The sequence below is a fragment of the Caretta caretta genome, chromosome 23 (assembly GCF_965140235.1).
Source record: "Caretta caretta isolate rCarCar2 chromosome 23, rCarCar1.hap1, whole genome shotgun sequence".
Classification (NCBI taxonomy): Eukaryota; Metazoa; Chordata; order Testudines; family Cheloniidae; genus Caretta; species Caretta caretta.
In genome coordinates, this window is record NC_134228.1 from 14,392,287 (window position 1) to 14,417,375 (window position 25,089).

General features: G+C 50.8%; 2 protein-coding genes and 1 long non-coding RNA gene across 3 annotated transcripts; all 3 read right to left on the bottom strand.

The window, feature by feature from the left end:
* Positions 1-261: 261 nt before the first annotated feature.
* Positions 262-4,274, bottom strand: LOC142069870 (uncharacterized). The gene is made up of 2 exons (XR_012665836.1): positions 3,220-4,274; positions 262-1,794 (listed from the first exon to the last, which is right to left on the bottom strand). It is a non-coding gene; the product is annotated as an uncharacterized LOC142069870 (long non-coding RNA).
* Positions 4,275-6,561: 2,287 nt separating this feature from the next.
* LOC125628436 (olfactory receptor 5C1-like) lies at positions 6,562-7,518 on the bottom strand. Its single transcript, XM_048833476.2, has one exon. The coding sequence runs from the start codon at positions 7,516-7,518 to the stop codon at positions 6,562-6,564; it is 957 nt and encodes a 318-aa protein (XP_048689433.2).
* A 5,364-nt stretch (positions 7,519-12,882) lies between these two features.
* LOC125628435 (olfactory receptor 1J1-like) lies at positions 12,883-13,821 on the bottom strand. Its single transcript, XM_048833475.2, has one exon. It carries the CDS (start codon positions 13,819-13,821, stop codon positions 12,883-12,885), a length of 939 nt encoding a protein of 312 aa, XP_048689432.1.
* Between the last annotated feature and the right edge of the window lie 11,268 nt (positions 13,822-25,089).

Genomic DNA, 25,089 nt, shown 5'->3' on the forward strand with positions numbered 1-25,089 from the left:
AATAAACAGGAACACAAAAAGTCCTGGTGGGCTGTGAAGGTTCCAGTAGCTGGAAAGCTTAGTCCATGGGTTGGTCGTGGTGTTCATTCGTGAAGTGGCTCGTCCAATGGCTTGTCAGGGTCAGGTGGGGGTCCCAGCGCCAACTTAACGTAGCTATGATGGAGCCAGGAACCTTTACCTGCAAAGGAGTGGTGGCAGATGGTGGGAGTAATGTTCGTGGCAGTAAGGCGTTTTTGGTATTTATACTTGCCTACCAGCACAGGTTCCAGCCTCTGGAATAAACCCACCCCACCACTTTACTTCACATTCCCAAGAATACATCCCGCAACTTCCTCCCTGCCAATGTACAATGCTCCGTCTTTGCCATCAAGGCCAATTCTCAGTGTCTTTTGCAGTCAGGAATCCTTGGATTTTGGTGGTTTTAGCAGAGCAGGCGTTTCTTCTTTTTTCTTGGAACAGTCATGCTTTTGCATTATACAGGGGAGAGGTTACTAGCACGTCACCCTGCCGTGCTTTGGTTTCTTTAGCAAATACTGAATGCAGGTTAGCTCTGTCAGTGGACAAGGGGGAGGTGACTAGCACTTCACCTTGTTTTTTTTCCTGCTGTCCAAAAGGAGGAAAGAAAAAAAACCCAGGAGGGACAGGCTGATCAGTAGTCGAAGTGAAGTCATCTCGAGGTGGAGGGGTCTTTTTGCAGTAAGAAGCATGGGTCCAGGCAGTCAGTCCTTGGCACTTCACAGTGGTGTTGGTAGTTAGCAGGACTTAATAAGGGCCTTTCCAGCATGGGGCCAGAGTAGTCTTTTGTTGATGGACCTTTTTGTAGACCCAGTTACCTGGTTTTAACAAATGGCAGGTTTGCTCAGGATTCTTGAAGCAGGACTTCTTTCACCTGTAAATACAGAGACCTAACACGTTTCATTAATCTCTGGCAGTGTGGTGCAGATCTCACAGCTGCTTGGGCACATTCATGCCCCCCTCTTTCTTGGCTGTTAGCCAAATCCTAGCTGTGAGTAGTGTCCTTGGGCAGGCCAGTGTCTTCTCTTTGGACCGAGCCTGCCAGCTACAGCGTTGAATTAGCTCGTCCTCCGTTTTATTTCTTTTCCCCTTCTTGGCTTTTATTAACCTGCAAAGGAAACTTTCACTTTTTACTTATACACCTTTGTTTAAAAAGGAACACATGTACATTGCCCATTATACAGCACTTTAGTCTTATTGTTTAATGTATGCCACAAACACCCTTCTAGGAAAATGAGTTTATTACAGAGCTTTGGAGCAACAAGCCAGGACAAGCACACCCACTTTTGAGGAGTCCACTTGGTACAACCTCTGGTGTCCAATAGCTTTCCTCCCTCCCCAGCCCTCTGGCTAGAAATGTGAGGTAGCCAGAAGGATTTCATGTATAATATGGGGAGTGGTTAACCTTTCATGTCCTTGCTTCCAAAGACTGTTGGTGTGCAAATTTTAACAACAATTTTTTCAATTAAAAGATCTGGCCAATGAATTTTTTTTTTTTTTACTTAAGCAAATGTATTAAACTTTAATATATCACATTTTTTTGATATTATCCAAACACTTTGTATTCCAAGTTGAATAAAACAAGTATCTGCATTTTGATTTAACCCTTCTATTTAGTTTTAAACTAAACTGTCCTATGAAAAATTAAACACAGCAATTCTGGCCACATGACAAACAGCACAAGACAGGACATAGAACACAGAACAGAATTCCTATTGTGCCAGTAAATTCATGAGATGTTGAATTGCTTTTCAGCTGGCATCAATTTTCTCTGATTTTCTGAAAGACAAAAAAAAAAAAAACACAGATCTACCCCTTTTGGGCAGTCAGTCATTGCTTAAAATATTTCCTTTTTATACAAATACCTTTGTTAATTGCAGGCAAAACAGAGGAATTACCCATATTTTCTTGTATTTGTTTTATAGGCAGCCCAGGTTTCAGTGGCCTCTACCTTATCAGTTAGGTAATTTACATTAAAACAAATGCTTTCCGGCTTGCTTTTGGATCCACAGGTTAAAGATTCTTACTTTAAAAAGGGCACAATAAACTTTACCAGACTTTTGATTGCCTTTTACTTTTAACTCCTGCAGTCAAACACACAGCGACCTGAAAAGGAAGACACCACCTATTGTAGCCCCTTGGAGCCTAATAAGATATTAATTAAGTAGCACTGTATAATTGCCTTTCTTTGGAAAAGGGCCCATTTTTTTCCAAAATGGCTGCAAAGAAACCAAGAATTCTTTTTCTTTCCAGTATTTCACAAAGTTCAACTGCTTAATTCTTTCCAGCAACTAAAGAGTTAACTTCTTACTTTCCTTTCTTAAATCACTTGCTTATTTCCCAAAACGACACCCAATTAACTTAGATTTTACCATTCCAAGTATTATTCCGGGATTTACGTTTTCCATTCCTGTAATTATTTACTCCTCTTTTTTCACTATGACCTCCAAGTTTCCAACCTGTTTTCCAATCTCTCTATCTGTTGCCTGCCCGCTTGGGCCCGATCCTGTTTTTTTTCTCTGAACTGTCCCTTCCATGAGCACCAGCTTTGTTTCACTACCAAATTAACAAGGAGGGTGGGCTTCTTAACTAGCCCCCAGCCCTCTTGGTCTCTTTTCTTAAATATTTTCACTTACAAGGGCTACCCGAGTCCTCCCCGCATGAGGCTTGTCACCTGGACAGAAAGCACGGCTAATTGGCAAGCAAGGAGGTGACGGGCATAAGTCAGAAAGCCGGGTAAGCCGGAGGAGGGGCAGAAGTAGGCATAGCACAGAGCGGGGTTGGAGACCCCTGAGATGAATAAGAAAAGGAGTTGGAAAGAGGACGTCCTTTCGCATGCGCATAAGCCCAGTTGTCCCATACATATCAATAATCCATCTGGGCTGGAGCTTTGTTTTCCAGCCTTTTCCTAAGCACTCTTAATTTTTCCCCAGCAAAGGAACCATCCGGTGGCCAGTCAAAAGGTGTTTGAGTTGTTAGTGCTGGCCACTCAACCTTGCACAAGATTACAGCTTTTTTTTTACCTAACCCAGGGGTGCCAGAAATATTCCCCCAATTCTCGAGAATTTCAGCCAAAGGGGTCCCCTTACTTACACTCTGCCCAGAACCCACAGTGGGCTACCAAAAGGACACCAAATGTGCCACCTTATCGCCTAAGCGACGGCTCACAGCCCCCCTCCTCGGAGTTCTCAAAGGTGAACTCACCCTGTGCCGGCTGGAGCTGTCCGAGAGGAGGAATGTAGTCTCGCTTGTTGGGGTGAGCCTAGAGTCCCTTCGTGGTCGCCAAAACTGTTACGAATTACACCTGGGAGGACACGCACACCAATGCTGCGAATTACACCTGGGAGGACACCCACACCAATGCTGCGAATTACACCTGGGAGGACACACACACCAATGCTGCAAATTACACCTGGGAGGACACCCACACCAATGCTGCGAATTACACCTGGGAGGACACACACACCAATGCTGCGAATTACACCTGGGAGGACACGCACACCAATGCTGCGAATTACACCTGGGAGGACACGCACACCAATGCTGCGAATTACACCTGGGAGGACACGCACACCAATGCTGCGAATTACACCTGGGAGGACACGCACACCAATGCTGCGAATTACACCTGGGAGGACACGCACACCAATGCTGCGAATTACACCTGGGAGGACACGCACACCAATGCTGCGAATTACACCTGGGAGGACACGCACACCAATGCTGCGAATTACACCTGGGAGGTCACGCACAGTTCGAATCTAGGCTGAGGCACATAAACAAAGTCCACAACTGCAGAGTTCCCAAAAGACACTAAGTTTATTACGCTCGAGCGTGGTGCCCCCCTGCTAGCCAGGAGGGGACCCTGAATACAGATTATACAAAGGTTATATACTTTTTAGCAAAGCATGTTGCCCTCGTGCATCGGAAACCTTAGCCAATAAACAAACCCTTGTCTTATCTACCACCTATCCCTGCTTGGTGCATTCCTCGTGCTTACCAGTATGTTAATTACACAGCATGGTCCTAAAGCCATGCATCAGTAAATCAGGATGGGAGGCCTCACATCAAGGCCAAGAGACAGGGAGTTAGAGACTGACAAAAACCAGATACTGGGAGTCAAGGCAGGCTGGAGACAAGGAGGAGGATTTTCACAGGGATTCAGTATCTAAGGATCACTCCTCCTGGGGTATGATGTGCTGGCATTTAAACAATGCTGGGCCCCAAACCAAAATGGAGTCACATGTGCTAACTTTTCCTTAACAATTGGATGTACTTTTCCCTGTCAGGAAATGTATAAATAATAACCGCCCCCGCCACACACACCCACACACTTGTCGTGTGAATGACTCCTTTTCAGTCTGGGGGGTTACAATACCTGAGTCCGGGATAATTCTCTATCTCCTCTGCAGGGGAAAAATGGTCTGTCCCAAGCCCAGAGTGGCAGTTGGTTGCTCTTCCACCCCCATAGGGAGGGAGGGGGGGCAGTAAACACAGCCCTATATGGTGGGGGAGGGGGAGTAAACACAGCCCTATATGGTGGGGGAGGGGGAGTAAACACAGCCCTATATGGCGGGGGAGGGGCGCACTTGCAGCCCTAGATTGCAGGCGAACAAGGGGAAATGGCTCCCACAAGATGAGTCTACATGTGGCCGTGAAGCAAGGTAGCTTGTAGGAAAGGTGCCCCCTACTGTTAAGATGGGTTCATAAATGCCAAGGCCAGAAAGGCCCATTGGGATCATCCTGTCTAGCCCCCCTGCCCCCTGTGCGCCATATGGCCCAGGCCCTAGGTCAGTCCTGGGTTCATTCCTGTTTGAACCAGAGCAGATCTTTTAGACAAACACATTTGGTCCAGAAGATTGAGAGATCCGAGCCGTCGGCCGGCACCATGTCTTGCCCTCGCCTGTCTGTCGCACTCGGAGCTGGGAGAGTTTTGAGATTATCGATTGATTCCAAACTGGGATCATCTCCTGGGACCCCCCTGTCACACAGCCCAGAGAACGGCCCCAAGACAATTCGTAGAGCAGATCTCCTAGGGAAACACCCCAGCTTGATTGAAAAATTGTCAGGGATGGAAAATCCGCCATGACCCTTGGTCGTTTGTCCCGACGATTAATTCCCCTCATCATTAAAAATGTACACCTTACTTCCAGTCTGAATTTGTCTAGCTTCAACGTCAGCCACTAGATCGGGTTAGATCTTCCTCTGCTAGACTAAAGAGCCTGTTATTAAATATTTATCCCTCATGTTGGTACTTATAGACTGGGCTCGAGTCACCCTTTCACCTTCTCTTTGTTCGGCAAAACAGATTGAGCTCCTGGCGTCTCTCACTACACGGCAGGGTTTCTAAATCTGGAGACTTGTGTTTTGCGGGAGTATAGTTGCATATATAAGACAAAGCCCCTGATATCGGTTCGATCCTGGTGTTATCGGGACGTCAACTCACCCTAACCAGGACTGCGGTTGCACCAGGGCCAAATACAGGGGAACGAGAACCAATCTCCAATCTAGTCAAGAGTCCCCTGTTTATCTATTTAACATAGGAATACACGGCACAGGCACACCCATCCCCACCCGGGTCTCCCTGTGCGCCCATGTCCAACTCCTCCCCGGTGTGCTCATTACTGATAATGAATCCACACCGCTCTGGCCATCGTTAAGGCCCTGGTGCCCTCGGGAATGGGAGCCGGGGGTGGAGGCGGAGCGCCTGATGAGCTGTGGTGGAGTTTGTGGTAATTAACAGGACGTTTGTTTCCAAACTGGCATTGTCCAGGTGACAGAGTTCAGAGCTTCGTCCCCTGGTGCAAGAGCAGATCTCTGTGAGATGCTTGGAGTCAGTAAGACCCCCTGACTATGGTGCACAGAGGTTGGGCTGCAACCCCAGATTGCTGTGTCCAATTCTAGAGGGATTCCACCCCCCGGCAATGGCTGCAGGAGACTATCTGATTCCAAAGGGTGAGGAGAAGGTGTGGACGGGCGCTGTCCTGTCCAAAGCCTGCTCCTAGGGGCTGAGCGTGTAAGGGGCCGTGAAATGCAGAGACAGGATGGGGCCATTGGCCATTAGGGTTTCATGTTGTCAATGACGGCCTGAGAATAACCCTGGTGGCCCATGGGGACTGGGGGCGGTGGTTGGATTCAGGCAAACGGCCCCGTTGGTTTCCAGCGGGCATTTGTCCGAGTGAGGACGGGATACGGTCTACAGAAGAAGTGCTCACAGCTACAGTAGGGAGCCAGAAGGGCTGTCGGCCAGATTTTGATCGTTTTTCTCAGGCCAGGGCTATGCTAAGAAGTTGGTCGACCCAACAACGTCACTCCAGGATGTGAAAAATCCGCACCCAGGAGAGATGTAGCTAAACCCAGCTAACCCCCAGTGTACACAGCACTGAGTCGATGGAAGAATTACTCCGTAAGACTTAGCTACCGCCTCCTTGGGAGGTGCATTACCTACGCCCACCCTTCGGAGTCGGTTACGTCTACACTGAGGGACTACACCAATGCCGGTGCCGACTCTAAGCAGCCATCTTGCCCCATCTCCCCTTCCCTCGGTCACCCCTCCTCCAGCCCCTTCCTCAGCCCCCCCCAGAGGTGGCGCCCGCCCAGGAGCCGCCTCGCCAGGGCCCCCTTGACGTCAGCGTTGTGCAGGCTGTAGATGGCGGGGTTGAGGGTGGGGATGACCACGGTGTAGAAGGCAGCAGCCATCTTGTCAGCCTGTGCGGCGTAGCTGCCTTCGGGCCGCAGGTAGATGAAGATGAGGGTCCCGTAGAGCACGGCCACAGCTGCCAGGTGGGAGCCGCAGGTGGGGGCAGCCCGGCGCAAGCCCGCCCACCCCACGGCCCCGAGGATGAGCTCGTAGGAGGCCCGGATGGCCAGCAGGGTGACGCTCTGGATGGCGCCGCAGATGGCCAGCAGCAGGGCCTGGTTGAGGCTGGTGTCGGCACAGGCCAGCTCCAGCACGGGTGGGATGTCGCAGAAGAAGCGGTCGAGGGCGCGGCTGCGGCAGAAGGGAAGGCGGAAGGCCAGGCCGGAGTGCACGGCCGCACTGGCCGCCCCGGCCGCATAGGAGCCCAGCACCAGCCCGCGGCAGAGGCGGGGTGGCACGGTGGCCTGGTAGTGCAGCGGGCGGCAGACGGCGGCATAGCGGTCGTAGGCCATGGCGGCCAGCAGGCAGCACTCCGCGTCCCCCGCGGTGGCGAAGAGAAACATCTGGAGGGCGCAGGCCGGGCCAGGGAGGGCGGCCCAGCTGGCCAGCAGGCCCCACAGCATGACGGGGCCCACGGCGCAACAGGAGCAGAGGTCCAGCAGCGCCAAGTGACTGAGAAAGTAGTACATGGGGGTGTGGAGGGAGCGCTCGGCCCGGATCAGAACCGCCAGGCCCAGGTTCCCTGCCAGGCCCAGCAGGACGACGGGCAATGCCAGCGAGAAGAGCAGCAGACTTAGGTCTCGGTGGGAGGGGAAGCCCACAAGGAGGAAGTCAGTCACCACTGTCCGGTTTGGCCCGGCCATGGGGGGGCACAGATCTGTGGGCAGGGAGCGTGGGTGAGAGCCTGCCCCTCTGCCAGTGCCCTCAGCCCAGGGTGGGGATGGCACTGCTCCTAGCGTCAAGGGTCTGGTGTTCGGGGAGGGCTGGCCTGGCACGGAGATGCAGCCACCTCTGGGGCGGAGCAGTTGGGGAACAGCCACACATAACGCCACACAACAGTTTAGGCTACGAAGCAAAGAATAAGCCAACATCCAAACACTCTTTAGGGACGTTGGCAGGCGAAGGGCGTTGGTGAGGAAAGCGGGGTTCACGGCGTTCCCTTTGGAAAGAGGGGGCGGTGATTTAAACCTGCAGGCGCTACTGAGCTGCAGGGAGCTGCAAAGATGCCTGGGGCAGGGAGATGAGATAGAGGGACCTGGAGGCAGCGTGGGAATGTGGCGTGGGCAGACAGCAGGACGGGCACTCGGGACTCCTGGGTTCTATTCCCAGCTCCGCTACTGCCTGGCTGGGTTACGCTGGGCAAGTTACTTCACAACTCTAGGGCTCTGCTTCCCCTGGTGCATTTAGACTGGGAGCTCTCCAGGGCAGAGCCGGTCTCTCAGTGTGGGTCTGGGCAGCACCCGGCACGATGGGGCCCCGATCTTGGGCAGGGTCTGGGCAGCACCTGGCATGACGGGGCCCTGATCTGTGCCCTGCTTAGTGCAACCCGCCCCCACCCCTGCCCCCAGTCATCTGCAGCCTCTTCGCGGTACCATAATACACATCCCCGTAAAGCGTGGAGGGACACAGTTCCCAGCCTGGCTCTTTGACGGGAGAGGAACACCTGGTCGGGGTTGGTAGCTGAGAGCCCCAAGGCCCTGGTGTGATTAAGGGTGCACAGTCAGAACAGAGGAGAGAGGTGGACGGTGCAGACAGCTTTGGGGAGACCCCCCCCCCAGCCCTGAACACTGATTCCTCCATCCCAGACTGAACTGGACACACAGGGCTGGGGCGGGGGGTTCTGAGAGGAGCCCCAGGCCTGACAGAGGAGAGAAGGACTCACACGAGGGGGCTGAGGCTGAGAGGTACCGAGGGGGGTGGAGTAATCGCTAAGGGGGTTCCCCCAAGCAGGGCAGGGATTAGACAGGAGGACAGTTAAAGAGAAAGAAGGAAAATTGCCTCCTGATGAGAGATAGAGGGACTGGGAGCCCTTTATGGGCAAAGCGTAGAGGGATTCACCACTGAGAACCCAGGAGTCCTGGGTCCCAGCCCCCTCTGCTCTAACCCACCAGACCCCGCTCCCCTCCTGGAGCCAGGGATGGGACCCAGGCGTCCTGGCTCCCAGTGACTGTGGATGGACAGCTCCCTGAGCAGAGATGCACTCAGCCTGCGAGGAGGTGATGGGGGTCAGTGCGGAGAGGCCCCTGGTCCCTTCCCTGCCTCAGGGCATCTGCCCTACCTGGTCAGTGGCAGGGTCCGCATCTTTCTCGGTGCTGGTGTCCGCTGCTTTCCACCCGGGTAGTGCCCGGGCTTTTATGGCCCCCTTCCCTGGCATCCATGAGTCCTCCCCTGGCACCGACTCCCAGGCCTCCTGCCTGAGCCAATCCCCACCGTGCCAGCCAGGCCCCGCAGACAGAAGGTCTGGGCAAGCGCGTCACCCCCAGCTCCTGTCTGCGGGGATTCAGACGCAGGCGGCTAATTGCATGGGAAATTGGCGCCGAGGGCAGGGGGGCATGCTGGGCCACAGCTTCCCGCCCCCACCCCCACCCCCAAGTGCTCCCAGTAACCCACGTTCTAGCAGGGACAGCCTTCTGCCCTGTTGCCAGTCCCTCCGTGGCACCAAAGGCGTCGGCCCTTTGCACCCAGCATGGTGGGAGGGAGATGCCATCCCATGGGCTTCCGAGGCTGGGCATCTGTGTTTTTTGAGACCCCACTCCCCTCCCAGACCCGGGGAGAGAACCCAAGAGTCCTGGCTCCCAGGCCCCCCCTGCTCTAATCACTAGCCTCGACTCCCCTCCCGGAGCTGGGCTTTCACCTAGGGTGTGAATTTTCTAGTCTCAGAAAGGGCCCCATTGCCTTGTGCATGTGAGGGGGGTAGTATCCAGTGGTTAGATCAGGAGGGGATGGGGGAATGAGGAGGCAGAGGGGCAACACGGCGGTTTACGTCCCTGGACTCCCTGAAGGGAATGTCCTGACACTGAAAGCGGTAGGAACAGAAGTGGGGGGCTCCCGTTGCCCCCACAGAAGCCCATTCTCCTACCCAGCAATTTGTTCTGCTTCTCAGCCCCAAACCAAACTTGCCCCCCCAATTCTGCCCCCTCCAGCATCGCATCAATTGTGCCCCCAAGAATGCGGCTGTTCCAAACCCCCACTGCAATCTAGGCCCCTCCAAACCCCCCATGAATTTTGCCCCCTGCAGCCCCCACCAGCTGGGGGTGAAGGAGGAGCGGCTGATGGGTTGCGGTGGGAGTTTGTGGTAATTAACAGGACCTTTGTCCCACAATCTCTCCAAGCTGGGCATTTTCCAAGGGACGGAGTTCAGAGATTCTCCCCCGGGTGCTAGATGCTTGAAGTCGTTAAGCACCCCGCAATTATGGCGCCCCAGATCCCTGTGTCCAAAAGACGTGCGGAGGAGACCAGCTGATTTCAAAAGGTTAGGAGAAGGTGCGGACGGGCTGCGTCCCATCCAGAGCCCCCTTACGAGGGGCTGAGCATTTAAGGGGCTGTGAAGTGCAGAGACTGGATGGGGCCACTGGCCATTCGGGTCTCACATTGTCAGCGACGGACTGAGGACACCCCTCGTGTCACACGGGGTCAAGGATCGGCTGTTGGATTTTGGACTGGATGGGAGCCGGCGCCCCCTATGGGAGAGAGGCCTGTGTCTCCTTCCCTGCCCACCGGAGCTGGCCAGTGCACTACCCTGATGCCAAATTAGAGCCGGTGCCCCCGCGAGGGAAAAGACCCGTTTAGCCCATTCCCTGTCCCCAGAACTAGCCACTCCCTCCTGTGACAGTACTGCATATAAAACCCGTCGGCGTTTATTCGCAAAGCGTCTGAGCCCGCTTACATTTTCACCCCGCTGCAAGAGGATGCGACTGAAGCATTTTTAATTTTATTTATTTATTCATTTCACAGTTGCAAGAAATGTCGGGAGAGGTCGGCGAATCATTGCTTCATGACAGCCGACGTTGCGCTTCAGAAAGATAACGCTTGCTACCCATGTCAACACAGGGGGTAGCTGGGTTAGTCTGTTTCCACACAAACAACAAGGAGTCTGGTGGCGCCGGATGCATCTAAAGAAGTGGGTTTTTTACCCATGAAAACTTATGCCCAAAGAAATCTGTTAGTCTTTAAGGTGCTGCCAGACTCCTTGTTGTTTTTGTGTCAACACAAATTGTCAGCATCACAAGGTCCAGCAAAATTGACATGGTAAATATCTTTGGATCCCATGCTAAGATGTTCTCAAGCAGCAGATTTCCCACTTTGCCCTGCTGCCGGTTTCGATGATTGTCAGCAGAAATATTTCGTCGCCGGGTTGCGTGCATTGGGGGAAGTCGATGCTTACGCATAAAAAAATGAATCCTTCCAAGGCTACAGACAGAACACTATGTGCGCGTGTGCATGAAGCAAGATAGTGAATATAAAAAGCACCACCTCATTATATATATATTTAGGGCTGTCAAGAGATTAAAAACATTAATTGTCATTAATTGCACGATTAATCGCACTGTTAAACAATAATAGAATACCGTTTCTGTTTAAAAATTCTCCATTTTCAAATGTGTTGATTTCATTTACAACACAGAGTACAAAAAGTGTACCGTGCTCCCTTTATATTTATTTTTGATTACAAATATTTGCACTGTAAAAAAGAAACAGGAGTAGTGGTATTTTTCAATTCATTTAATACAAAGGCAACCCACCACAAGTGGACTTTCAGTAGAGTTACTTTATTCCTTAAATATTACCTGGACACACATCTCACAGTCGTGATAAGTCACCAGCTTTCTGGAGATACCTCACAGGTTCCTTTTTATGGCTAAAGATCCCATAAGACAGGTGTTTGGTGGAGTGAGTTTGTCAGGACTGGGTTGCAAAGACCCGGGGACCCTTCACCAAGGCACCAAGGCACTTCTCTCACTGCTTCTTACCCAGTGGCCAAGCCACCAATGGGGCTGTATGAGGTTGTACCAGATCCTGCAGTTCTAGCCAAAGGTCCTAGGTATGATTCCTCTCAGGGGCTGTGGCTTTTTCATGGATTCTCAGAGTGTTAGGAATCATTAGGAAAGGGACAGATAATAAGACAGAAAATATCATAGTGCCCCTATATAAATCCACGGTCTGCCCACATATTGAATACTGTGTGCAGATCTGGTTGCCCCATCTCAAAAAAGATAGATTGCCCTGGAAAAGAGTCAGAAAAGGGCAACAAAAATGGTTAGGGGCATGGAACAGCTTCCACTTGAGGACAGATGAAGAAGACTGGGACTTTTAAGCTTGGAAAAGAGACAGCTAAGGGGGGATATGAGAGAGGTCTATAAAATCATGACGGGTGTGGAGAAAGTAAATAAGGAAGTGTTATTTACTCCGCATAACACAAGAACTAGGGGTCACTGTAGTGATGCGATGACTCACCGGCACGCCAAGCTTTTCCCTAGCTGCAGCCCTCCCCAGGGCTGCTTTAACCACTTCAGGGCCAGAGCGGGGTAACCACCCCGCTACAGTCACCCAATGAAATCAATAGGCAGCAGGTTTAAAATAAACAAAAGGAAGTATTTTTTTTCACACAACACACAGTCAGCCTGTGGAACTCCTTGCCAGAGGATGTTGTGAAGGCCAAGACTATAACAGGGTTGAAAGAAGAACTAGATAAGTTCATGGAGGATAGGTCCATCAATGGCTTTTAGCCAGGATGGGCAGGGATCATGTCCCTAGCCTCTGTTTGTCAAAAGCTGGAAACGGGCAACAGGAGATGGACACTTAATGATTCTTGTTCTGTTTATTCTCTCTGGGGAACCTGGCATTGGTCACTGTTAGCAGACAGGACACTGGGCTAGATGGACCATTGGTCTGACCCAGTATGGCCGTTCTTATGTTCACAACTTTGACTCTTTGGGCCCATTTATACTATCTAAATTAATACAACAGATCTTGTGGTTGATCCAGTCTGGGCATGCCCTTGAGAACATGCCTTAATTTACCCCCTTTTCTATGGAAAGACTTAGGTTGCATGTAAGTGTGTGTGTGTGTAGGTGGGTGTGACCCTGCATATGTGTTAGTTCCACCAGCCTTATGACTGAGGAGAAAAGAACCCAGGTATCCTGGTGGACCTAAGGGGAAAAGGTTCCCTGGACACATCTTGGGTGGAAAGTCCATACCCAGTGCACTGATGGAGCCGCAGGCTGGACTCACGTGCCCCGAGCCAGTATTTTCCTCCTTGCCCTCCTCAAGGCTGCAGCCACATCCTTGTTCCTCAGGCTGTAGATGAGGGGGTTCAGGGCGGGTGCCACCGCTGTGTAGACGATGGCCACCTGCTGGTCACGCTCCTGGACATAGCTGGATGCTGGCCGGAAGTATATCCAGGCCACGGAGCCATAAAAGAGCGTCACCACGGTGAGGTGGGAGCTGCAGGTGGAGAGGGCCTTGCGCAGGCCGTGGGCAGAGCGCAGGCGGCCCACAGTGACCCCTATGCAGGCGTAGGAGGCCAGAATGAAGATGAAAGGGGCCAGCACCACCAGGACACCTTCAGTGAAGGCTGCCAACTCATTGGAGAAGGGCCGGGTGCAGGAAAGGTGCAGCAGGGGTGGCAGGTCGCAGAAGAAGTGCTGCAGGTAGTGGCTGCAGTAGCGCAGCTGGGTGGCCATGATGGTGTGCAGCAGGGAGTGGGGGATCACCACGGCCCAGGAGGCGGCAGCCATCTTGAGGCACAGGGGCCGCGTCACCACGGCAGCATAGCGCAGTGGATTGCAGATGGCCACATAGCGGTCATAGGCCATGGCGGCCAGCAGGTAGCCCTCCATGTTGCCCACAGCCATGAAGAGGAAGAGCTGGGCCATGCAGCTGGCAAAGGGGATGGCCCGATGCTGGGTCAGGGCATGCACCAGGGCCTGGGGCAGGGTGATGGAGGCGAAGCTCATGTCCAGCACAGCCAGCTGGCTGAGGAGGAAGTACATGGGGCTGCGGAGCTGGGGGTCAGCCCACACTGCCCCAAGCAGCAGAGAGTTGCCAGCTAGGTTCACCAGGTATGTGGTCAGGAGCCCTGCGAAGATCAGCGGCTTCAGGTCCCGGCGTTCGGACAGACCCAGGAGCACGAACTCAGAGACAGATGTCCAGTTGGCATAGTCCATGGCGAGGGACCGTGGTGGCACCTGAGCGGAGAGGAGAAGGGAGTCACTAGTGATGTAACGTGCTGACAAATTATGCCAGCCCTCTTTGGATAACGGTTTAACTGCTCAATTTTGTTTTAAAACTGTTCCATGTTGGAGACACCAACCCAACCCTCGCTGAGTTCTGCTCATGGTTATTGACCCTTGCTGTTAAAAATTTACACCTTACGTCTTGTCTGAATTTGTCTAGCTTCAACTTCCAGACACCGGCACTCAGTATTCCTTTGTCTACCAGATTGATGCTCTATGACACTGGCAAACCAAGCGCCTGCTCTTGCCAAGACAGCAGGCAAAAGCTAAGGACTAACAAACTCATAGCTGGAGGCCAGAGCGGTTCACCTGTATGGTAGTTTTGCTCAAAACAGGGATTAGTCTCATAAGAATGTATTTAGCGTTTTGATTCTATGTAATGCTTGTAAATTGCTGCCAGCATTAATCTCACTGACAATGTCGGTATTCCAAGCTGTAAGAAAATAGGTATATTTTGCTTTATAACTTAGAAATTGTTTGCTCTGAACTTGGGAACCCTCCCTGCCACCCATCCAGAAGGACTATCCAGATCAGATGGGCCACCAAGGATCATCGCAATGCAACGGATTGGTTAATGACCCTGTCACACCTGCGAAATGCTATGTGCAAGAAGGTTCATCCTGGGGTCTCGGAAGCTGAATGAAGGAAATAAAACAGAGTCACAGGAAAATCATCCATCTCTTTGTCGTTTGAACTCCGACAGGGCCAGACACCAAACTGAAGCCAGAGATCCCCAGGGGTTACCTCTTGGGTCTGCCCTGAAAGACACTTTGATGGGACAGAACTCTATAGGTCGGTCACTCACAGGATTTCAATGACAACTCATTGATGTGTATGTATTTGCTCACTTTAACCTGTGAACAACTCTCTTCTCTCTTTTTCCCAGTTAATAAACCTTTATTCCAGGGTGGTTACAGGTGTTGTCTTTGGGGACTGGAAGCAACCTGAATGTGGCAGGATTTTTGGTGGAAGTGACCGTTGATCACTACAGACCTCAAGGTGTCATCAAGTCCAGCCTCCAATGCTGGGGCCTAGTAAACCTAGACCAGGTGTTTGTCTGGCCTCTTCTTAGAAACCTCCAATGACTACAGATCCCACTATTGGAAGCCGGCTCCAAAGTTTGACTACCCTCAGAGTTAGAAAGTTTTTCCTAACCTCTGACCTAAACCTCCCTTGCTGCAGATTATGTGGACATAGAGAACAATGGAGTCCCGTCCTCATTATAACAGCCCGTAACAAATGTAAAGACTGTTCTTCTTTTCTCAGGACTAAACATGCTCTGTGTTTTTAACCCTCTCTTCTAGGTCAGTTTTCTAAACCTTTCCTCATTCCTGTTGCTCTCCTCTGGACTCTCTCCAGTTTGACCACATCTTTCTTGAAGTGTGGTGCCCATAACTGGACACAATATTCCAGCTGAGACCTCATCAGTGCCAAGTAGGGCGGGACAGTTACATCTTGTGTCTGATATACAACATTCCTAGTAACACACCCCAGAATATTAGCCTTTTTTCACAACTGTTTCAATTTGTTGACTCACCAGTTATTTCCCATTTTCTAGCTGCGCCTTCGCCTGTCCCTGCCCTAAGTGAAGTACTTTGCTCTTCTCATTTTTTCAGTGCCACCTTGTTGTATTCAGACTGATTCTCTGATTTGTTGAGGTGGCTTTGAATTCACACCCTGGCCTCCAAAGTGCTTGCAACCCCTCCCAGCTTGGGATCAGCTGTACATTTCATAAGTGAGCCCTCCACTCCATTATCCAAGTCATTAATGAAAATACTGGCTAGTCCCGGACCCTGGACCGTCCCCTGCAGGACCCTGCTAGATATGCCTTCCCAGTTTGACCAAGAACCGTGAAAACTACTCTTTGAGGGCAGTCTTTTGGCCAGTTGTACACCCACCTTTTAGTAATTTCACCTAGACTACACTGGGGGGGAAATAACTTCCTGACCGCTTCAGATGATCAAATGAAGCCCTGAAGCATGAGGTTGGATTCTAGTCATTGTTATAATACCAAGCTCCAAGTGTTACAGACATGCTGAGGGAAATGCAGGTAATTCTTTTCTCTGCAAGGCCCATGAAGTGTGGGCCCCTTACTGAATGAGGGAGGCAAACTAGTGACAGAGGATGTGGAAAAAGCTAATGTACTCAATGCTTTTTTTGCCTCTGTCTTCACTAACAAGGTCAGCTCCCAGACTGCTGTGCTGGGCATCACAAAATGGGGAAGAGATGGCCAGCCCTCTGTGGAGATAGAGGTGGTTAGGGACTATTTAGAAAAGCTGGACGTGCACAAGTCCATGGGGCCGGACGAGTTGCATCCGAGAGTGCTGAAGGAATTGGCGGCTGTGATTGCAGAGCCATTGGCCATTATCTTTGAAAACTCGTGGCGAACCGGGGAAGTCCCGGATGACTGGAAAAAGGCTAATGTAGTGCCGATCTTTAAAAAAGGGAAGAAGGAGGATCCTGGGAACTACAGGCCAGTCAGCCTCACCTCAGTCCCTGGAAAAATCATGGAGCAGGTCCTCAAAGAATCAATCCTGAAGTACTTGCATGAGAGGAAGGTGATCAGGAACAGCCAGCATGGATTCACCAAGGGAAGGTCATGCCTGACTAATCTAATCGCCTTTTACGATGAGATTACTGGTTCTGTGGATGAAGGGAAAGCAGTGGATGTATTGTTTCTTGACTTTAGCAAAGCTTTTGACACGGTCTCCCACAGTATTCTTGTCAGCAAGTTAAGGAAGTATGGGCTGGATGAATGCACTATAAGGTGGGTAGAAAGCTGGCTAGATTGTCGGGCTCAACGGGTAGTGATCAATGGCTCCATGTCTAGTTGGCAGCCGGTATCAAGTGGAGTGCCCCAAGGGTCGGTCCTGGGGCCGGTTTTGTTCAATATCTTCATAAATGATCTGGAGGATGGTGTGGATTGCACTCTCAGCAAATTTGCGGATGATACTAAACTGGGAGGAGTGGTAGATACGCTGGAGGGGAGGGATAGGATACAGAAGGACCTAGACAAATTGGAGGATTGGGCCAAAAGAAATCTGATGAGGTTCAATAAGGATAAGTGCAGGGTCCTGCACTTAGGACGGAAGAACCCAATGCACCGCTACAGACTAGGGACCGAATGGCTAGGCAGCAGTTCTGCGGAAAAGGACCTAGAGGTGACAGTGGACGAGAAGCTGGATATGAGTCAGCAGTGTGCCCTTGTTGCCAAGAAGGCCAATGGCATTTTGGGATGTATAAGTAGGGGCATAGCGAGCAGATCGAGGGACGTGATCGTTCCCCTCTATTCGACATTGGTGAGGCCTCATCTGGAGTACTGTGTCCAGTTTTGGGCCCCACACTACAAGAAGGATGTGGATAAATTGGAGAGAGTCCAGCGAAGGGCAACAAAAATGATTAGGGGTCTAGAACACATGAGTTATGAGGAGAGGCTGAGGGAGCTGGGATTGTTTAGCCTGCAGAAGAGAAGAATGAGGGGGGATTTGATAGCTGCTTTCAACTACCTGAAAGGGGGTTCCAAAGAGGATGGTTCTAGACTGTTCTCAATGGTAGCAAATGACAGAACGAGGAGTAATGGTCTCAAGTTGCAGTGGGGGAGGTTTAGATTGGATATTAGGAAAAACTTTTTCACTAGGAGGGTGGTGAAACACTGGAATGCGTTACCTAGGGAGGTGGTAGAATCTCCTTCCTTAGAGGTTTTTAAGGTCAGGCTTGACAAAGCCCTGGCTGGGATGATTTAACTGGGAATTGGTCCTGCTTCGAGCAGGGAGTTGGACTAGATGACCTTCAGGGGTCCCTTCCAACCCTGATATTCTATGATTCTATGATTCTATGAAGGAGTGAAAAGGGGATTCATAGAGTCCAAGGCGAGAAAGGAGGGAGGCTCTGAAATAACCTTCCACTTGGAAAACAGCCTAACTGATGTTATTGGGGCCCTCAATTCATAAAGGAGGTTGATCACCTGGAGAGGGTTCAGAGAAGAGCCCCAGAAATGACTGAAGGATTGGAAAACCTGCCTGATAGTGAGAGATGCAAGGAGCACAAGCTATTTAGTTTAACAAAGAGAAGGTTAAAGGGCAACTTGATGCCAATCTAGAAGTGTCGAGATGGGGAACAATAATTTGAATAATGGGCTCTTTGATCTAGCAGAGAATGGTCTAACCCAATCCAGTGGCTGGAAGTTAAAGTTAGCCATGGTGGCTGTGAGAGCCGGAACTTGAGTCCATGACTCAGGAGGGGGCCTGTAGGAAAGCCCTAGATACCACAAGATTTGAGTTAAAGTTTATGAGAGTCACACCGTGGCGCGTACGCCGCTGAATATTTCCAAGCATGCACAGGTGCTACACAGGATGTCTGGAAAACCTACCTGAGAGGGGCTCAGTCTGCTTAGTTCATCGAAGAGCCAGTGAAGACAGGACTTGGTACCAGTTTGGAAACATGCTCGCAACCCTTCACCCGCATCTGGATCCTGCCTGCAGCCCTGGGCCCCCCCAGCACCACACGGGAAATGCAGAATGACCAGAGGCCTGGGGACAGGTCAGGCTCTGGGAAAACTCTCCTGTGAAGAGAGATGAGAAAGATCAGGGTTGTGTAAAGTGTAAGAGGGAGCATGACACGATGAAAATGGGACAGAGAAAAGAGCTTGGGGGATTCTGTCCTCCCTGTCACATAGCACAGGAACAAGGAGACAGCCCATGAACTTACAGTGAGAAATTCAAAAGACATACTCATGCACACAGGGACTGTGGAACTCATTGCCACAGGATGGCATTGAGGCTAAAACCTAGCATGATTCAAAGAGGGACTGGACATTTCCAAAGGGAAGAGGAACATCCAAAGTTAGATTCTCTCAAACTAACTAAACATTGTGGAAGTGATCTTAAACCTCATGCTTCAGGGAGGTTTGAAACCTCTAGCTACAAGTGGTCAGGAGGGAATTTCATGCAGGGTGGATAGCTGCAAATCCCCCACCTTCTTCTGCAGGATCTCAGCTTGTGATATTGGCCCGGGCTGGGGATGGATTCTGTATGAGAGGGGAATTATTCTGACCCAGTCTGGCCATTTCTACACCAGATCTGCCCCTTTCAACTCACAAACAAGGACCATCGTTCATGATAAATCTTTGATGGCCAGCAAAGGGCTCTGATTTTGCCTCCTCCTACCCAAACTTTCCTTCAAAAAATGTCCACCTGCACAAGTCAGAAATTTCCCACCAGATCGCTTTCTCCCTCCCCTCTGTAGGTGGAAAACTTTTTTTTTTTTCAGCAAAATGGGAAATGTCCCACCTTTATGGAAAATCCCCAGCTTTCCCTCAAAAAAGCCCAATGTTTTTCTCAGTTCGGGGCCAGCAAAACACTAAAATTTTAGGCTAAAATCATGAAAAAATATCTTTGGATTTTCAGGTTTCAGAGTAGCAGCCGTGTTAGTCTGTATTCGCAAAAAGAAGAGAAGGACTTGTGGCACCTTAGAGACTAACCAATTTATTTGAGCATGAGCTTTCGTGAGCTACAGCTCACTTCATCTGGAATTTGTGCTTTCTTTCCAGGGGCTATTAACGGCAGAGTTGCCCACATGTATAAATGAGCATATGCAGCTTTAATGAAGCAAGCCCCTTTATTAAATTGCAGCAATGGAGGTTTAAATTAGATGTTCAGAGACACTTTCTAACAGGCTAGCGAAACCCTGGGAGAAATGACCCAGGGCAGTTGGTGGAATCTCTGTATGGGAAGTTTTTAAGAACGGGTTAGTCAACCCCAGTCAGGGATGGTCTAGATAATATTTAGTCCTGCCTCAGGAGACTGGATAGATCAAGGGCCCTTCCAGGCCTACATTTCTGTGATTTGAGTTGTAAGGTGAAAGCAGGACAGAGAAAACACCTTAAGACAACAACTCGGATGCTAAGAAGCTTCCCAGAGATCGCCCCAGGGCCCTGGTTGGGGTCTGTCCTTGAAACTTCGCAAGTTCATAGCAGACCATGACCACAAACCTATCAGCAGGGCGTAGCTTCAGGGCATAGCTTCAGAAGGCTGGAGTGGGTTTTATGCGTAAATGGAATTGACATCTTCTTAGACATCCCCCACACAAGCCTCCTGATGCTGCTTGGCCACGTTTCTGTTCTTATCTGACTCATCATTCCATCTGGTCTTTTGAAGTGTTTTCTCATAGATGTGTAGGTGGGTGGGTTCATGGAGACCCTCTAGCGCAGTGGTTCTCAACCAGGGGGACACGCACCCCTGGGGGTACACAGAGATCTTCCAGAGGGGTGCAGCAGCTCATCTAGATATTTGCCTAGTTTTACAACAGGCCACAGAAAAGTCATGAGGGAACTCTGTCGAAACTAAAATTTCATACGGACAGTGATTTTTTTATGCTGCTCTACGTCCTATTCACTGAAATGCAATTACAATATTTATATTCCAGTGAATTTATTTTATAATTACATGGTAAAAATGAGAACGTCAGCCATTTGTCAGTAATAGCGGGAGGTGACACGTCTGTATTTTACGTCTGATTTCAGAAGCAAGTCGTTTTGAAGTGAGGTGAAACTTGGCGGGAGGCAAGACAAATCAGACTCCTGAAAGGGATTCAGTCGTCTGGAAAGAGACACATCTAGAGAGACACATCTAGAGCTCTCCCCTCATTGAATTTCTAGCTCGGATCTTTTTGAAAAACATCTCGTCTCGGCTGAAAAGTTGTCCATGGTGGTGAATCCACCACGCCTGTCAGAAGATTGTGCTCGTCGTTAACTATGCTCGCCGTTATACATTTACACTTTTGTTTACAGGCCAATTTTGTCTAGCTTCAGCTTCCGGCCATAACACGTCCCATCCCACCTGTCCCCTAAGAAAGGTTTCATGTCATCCCGGGCCCCAGTAATGCAGAACCTTTGCAATTAATGCAAAGGACCCCAAAGAGAATTCAACTGAATTCAATATGGTCACCCAAGGGTATTGCGAGAAATGGCCCCTTCTGTCCATGAAAAGCTTGGGAAAGGTCTGATGAAAATGCTCCTTTTTTCACAGATCTTTTTCAGGGGGCTGGGTATGAAACAAGGCCCCCCTTTGAGCTCTCGGTTTGAGCCTGTCACTACGTGGAGAAACGGTCTCTGCAGGAAATCGAAGCTCATGCTGAAGGTGACACGGCAGAGACAGCTCCGGGTGTCCTGAGAGCCCCCATCCCGGGGAGATGGACAAAGACTGGAGACAGCGCTCCATACGGCAAGCAAGGGTCTGCTGAGCAGGGACCCACCAGCACATAGGGTCCTTCCCCTGGCACCATCAAAGCACCTGACTAGACAGGGGGACACATGAGGGTGGAGATGGAGGGGCTGGGGCTGGGACTGCCGGAGGCAATTCTGAGTGGGGAACGTCTTTCTGTTCAGAGTCTAGATACCAGGGGGAGGGAAGGACAGATGGAAGCACAGGACATGGGTTTTTCCCTGCTGTCCTGCTCCCGCATCCGTCCTGGTCCCTGACCCCCCCCAGCTCCCCTGCCCAACCCCCCATCCAGCCTGCATTGCTTTCCCAGACTCTCCCCTGCCTTCCCCCCATCCCCGATACACAGCCTCACCTTGGACAAGGATGCCTGGCGCCTGCCTTCCCCCAACATCTGCATAGGAACGGCCACCCATCCATAAAGATAAACCCCAGAAACCAGGCCCTGGGGGCAGCAGAGCCGGCCTTAATTAGCCCCCGGGAGACAGTGACTGAGAAAACAGTCATTAATGCTCAACCCAGCTGCCCCCAAAGCTGGCAGGCGTGGGGGGCCTCCATGAACTCCTGTCATCTTGGGAGGTCTCCCCATGGAACATCATAGGGCAGCCAGTTGCCAAGTCTGCTGACTCGCTCCCCTGCACTCTCCAGTCCCTGGAAACTGGCAACCCACAGAAATTCCACTTCCTCTCCCCCCAGAAGGTGCAGCGTGCCTCAGTTTACCAGTTTTCCCTTATCCCTCCAGCTTCTGGACACCACCCATGAGCACTTCTAATAAAACCAAAGATGGCTCATTTAAGAAAGAACAAGAATTTCCATGAGCCTCAAGAGAGAACCGTTACAAGACAAAATAAGAATCACACAACACAAGGCTAGTCTTCATATAGTTACTTCCCTAGCTAATAAAGTCGGTTTCCCCTTCTCTCGAAAAGCAAACAGTTGGATCCTGGTTCTTCTGGGCCTGGCCAGCTCAGCATCAGTTGGCTGGGTCCACAAGGACCAGGATCCAAACGTTCACAAAAGCTCCCTCGCTAAGGGGTTTTCCTCAGGGAATGGAGCCTTTCCCAACACTCTATGATGCTGACCGCAAATTTTTGTCATTATTCATAGCCAGGACTAGCTGCTGCCCGTGGTAATGTCCCTTTTCCCAACGGTTTCAACTCTGTGGACACGCAGTTAACCTGTGGAACTCGCTGCCAGGGGATGTTGTGGAAACCAAGAGAAGAATCAGGCTCGAAACAGAATGAGATGTTTGTGGAGGATAAATCCAGGGATGGGTATTAGGCAAGATGATCAGGGATGCGACTGTCAATATTAATCCATTACGCTGTAGGTATAACCTGTAATACGTCTTACTGTGCTTATGCCTCTTAACAAGGTCTGAGCTTCCTGCCAGGATCGGGACCAGCTTTGGGACAGTCTCTCAGGGGAAGCCCTTCCATGTTCCAGACTGCAAAGGAGGGGGGTCTCACTCTTCCTTTAGGGCAGGCCCTGCAGTTTCACCACCTCACACCCTCCATCCCCATGTCCTCAGACTGGGGGGGCTTTGGCAGTCTAGCCCAGAGGTTCTTTAACCTTTTTTTCATTTGTGGACCCCTACAAAATTTCAGATGAAGGTGCATACCCCTTTGGAAATCTTAGACATAATCATGGTCTAGTCATCTTGTTGGTCCAGGTCGATTTCAACCAATTCCTTAGGGAATGTCTGCACTGCAGGGAAAGCCCAGGGCTCAAAGTCAAGGGCAAACCTAACCTCTTTCAGTTGACACACAAATCGCCCTCAGTATGTTCATCCTTTTTTCAAGACTATGATATATTTTGTACCAAGTATGCCTTGTGCGATATCATTTGAAAACTCATAATCTGCTGAACATTAGTGGCCTCATAAAATGTGTGTAACAACACTACATGTAAAGTTATACGATTCTGCTGTATGACATTTCTGAGCTGTAATCCAAGTTTAGAAAAGCAGGCTCAAACCAGTTCCTCAGAGACAAAATGTAAACTGATGCCTTGGCAAGGTGTCAGCGTAATCAAATGGGCCATCGCCTGGTGAAGTGGCCATTCTTTGGCAGAAAGAAATGTGTGAGCAGGAAAGTTACATCCTGGCAAAAGAACATCTGGAAGTTCCTGACTGCTGAACTCCAGCTGGGGATGAGTCTCAAAGAGGAAAAGGATAAAATTGAGGAACAGAGGCCACAAATTCTCTCTCCCTTCAACTCTACTCATGGCATCGACTTAAAAGACGTTGGATTGGGGCGTGATCCTGTCTGAAAGATCCAGCTGGTAAGCCAGCAAAAGAACATGTGGTGAGAGAGAGAGAGAGACCCTTTCACTTTAAGGTCATGTCACTTGTTAATTTAGGGACTAGTTTGTGTTTTTACCTTTTATGGCTTTGTAACCAACTCTGACTTTTATGCCTCCTTACTTCTACTCAGTTTAAATTCTATCGGTCTGGAGTTAAGAAACTTTTCTTGTTTTCGTTAGACCTTTGTGGGTTTGGATGGAAGTGTGCAGTGGGCTCCTTGTGCCTCATTTTCTGTTAATGAAATGACGGGCTATTGATGAGCTCGTGTTGTCTAAGGGGATTCTGGGCAGTAAACGACGTAAAGTGCTGGGGGGGCTGGGAATTTGCTGGTGTCACTCTACAGTGTTATTCCTGGGTGGCTGGCAGTATAGCTAGGGCATGATTTACACTTTGGAGGCTGCATGTGAGCAGACCAGGAGCCGTGTCTCGCACAGCAAAGCGGTGTGAAAAGTATCACAGGCTGGAGAACTGAGGGGACCCCGCTGTCCATTGGCCCAGGGTCCCAGGACCCCACGGGGCGGGGGTGTGTGTGTGTGAATCAAGCCGGGAGCCAGGGTTCAAGCCTTATTGCATTGCCATGTAGACACGGCCCTGCTGGGGAGTCCACCAAAAGCATCTCATGATCCCAACTTCCTTTGTCCTCTGGCCCATCGATTCTGGGAGACGGTCAGGTTTTGGGAGTGGGCTGGGAAACCTGGATTAAGGGTGGTTGGACGCAGGACGGCATAATGCAACGTGGACGCTGTAGCTGTAGATTGGGGCCCCCAGGTTCCACAATTTCTGGGCTTACCCATGAGTGTAGACGCTGAAGCCCTGGGTTAACAAATCCAGAATCAGCTCACTCCAGTTCTACTCACCCTGGGCTAACCCTGCTGGGTAAACAGACCCTTCATGGTGATGCGAACATACCCCGCTGGCTCTTCGCCTGTCCTGAGAGAAAACTCAGTCCCGGTCCCTCCCACAGACACACTGGGTAGTAATGCACAAAAAGGGGGAAACTGAGGCACACGTGGGCCTCCTACAAAAACCATTACCAAAATTCACACTTGGACACAATCTCATATGTTCCCCCCTACCTCCTTCTTGGTGACTCAACATCCTGCCAGCCTTGGTGCGGTGAGTTTGTCAGTTTGGTTTGTCCCAAGGACTTTCGGCCAAGGCCTGTTGAACTAAGAGCGCAGGGGGAAGCTAAAGCATTAGGCGCAGGTCTCTGGGAGCAGACAGAGACGGGGAAGGCAGCATGGCCCTCCCCTGGGCTACACCTCTGCTCCCCGCTTTGATCCATCCCCAGCGTCTTAATTACCGGTCATGGTTCCCTGCCGCTCTGGGCATCGTTAGCAGCCGTGGCCCTTGGGAACGGGAGCCAGAGGTGGAGGAGGAGCGGCTGATGGCTTGCAGTGGGAGTTTGGGGTAATTAACAGGATGTTTGTCCCAAGCTAGGGGAAGCTGTTGATAGATTCACCTCCCTGACCCGACGTGAGTGCAGAGCTCTGTGAAATGCTCAGCGTTGCTAACACCCTCCGGATTACCATGCACAGAGATTGGGAGCGAGAGAGTCATTGACCCGGACCCTGAGACAGCACTGGGCCAGTCTCACCTCCATTTCTGGGCTGCTGCATGGAGTCGACTGCCCTCTCCCACCCCTCTAGGTGGCAGTGCAGCCCATGGGAGGGAAAC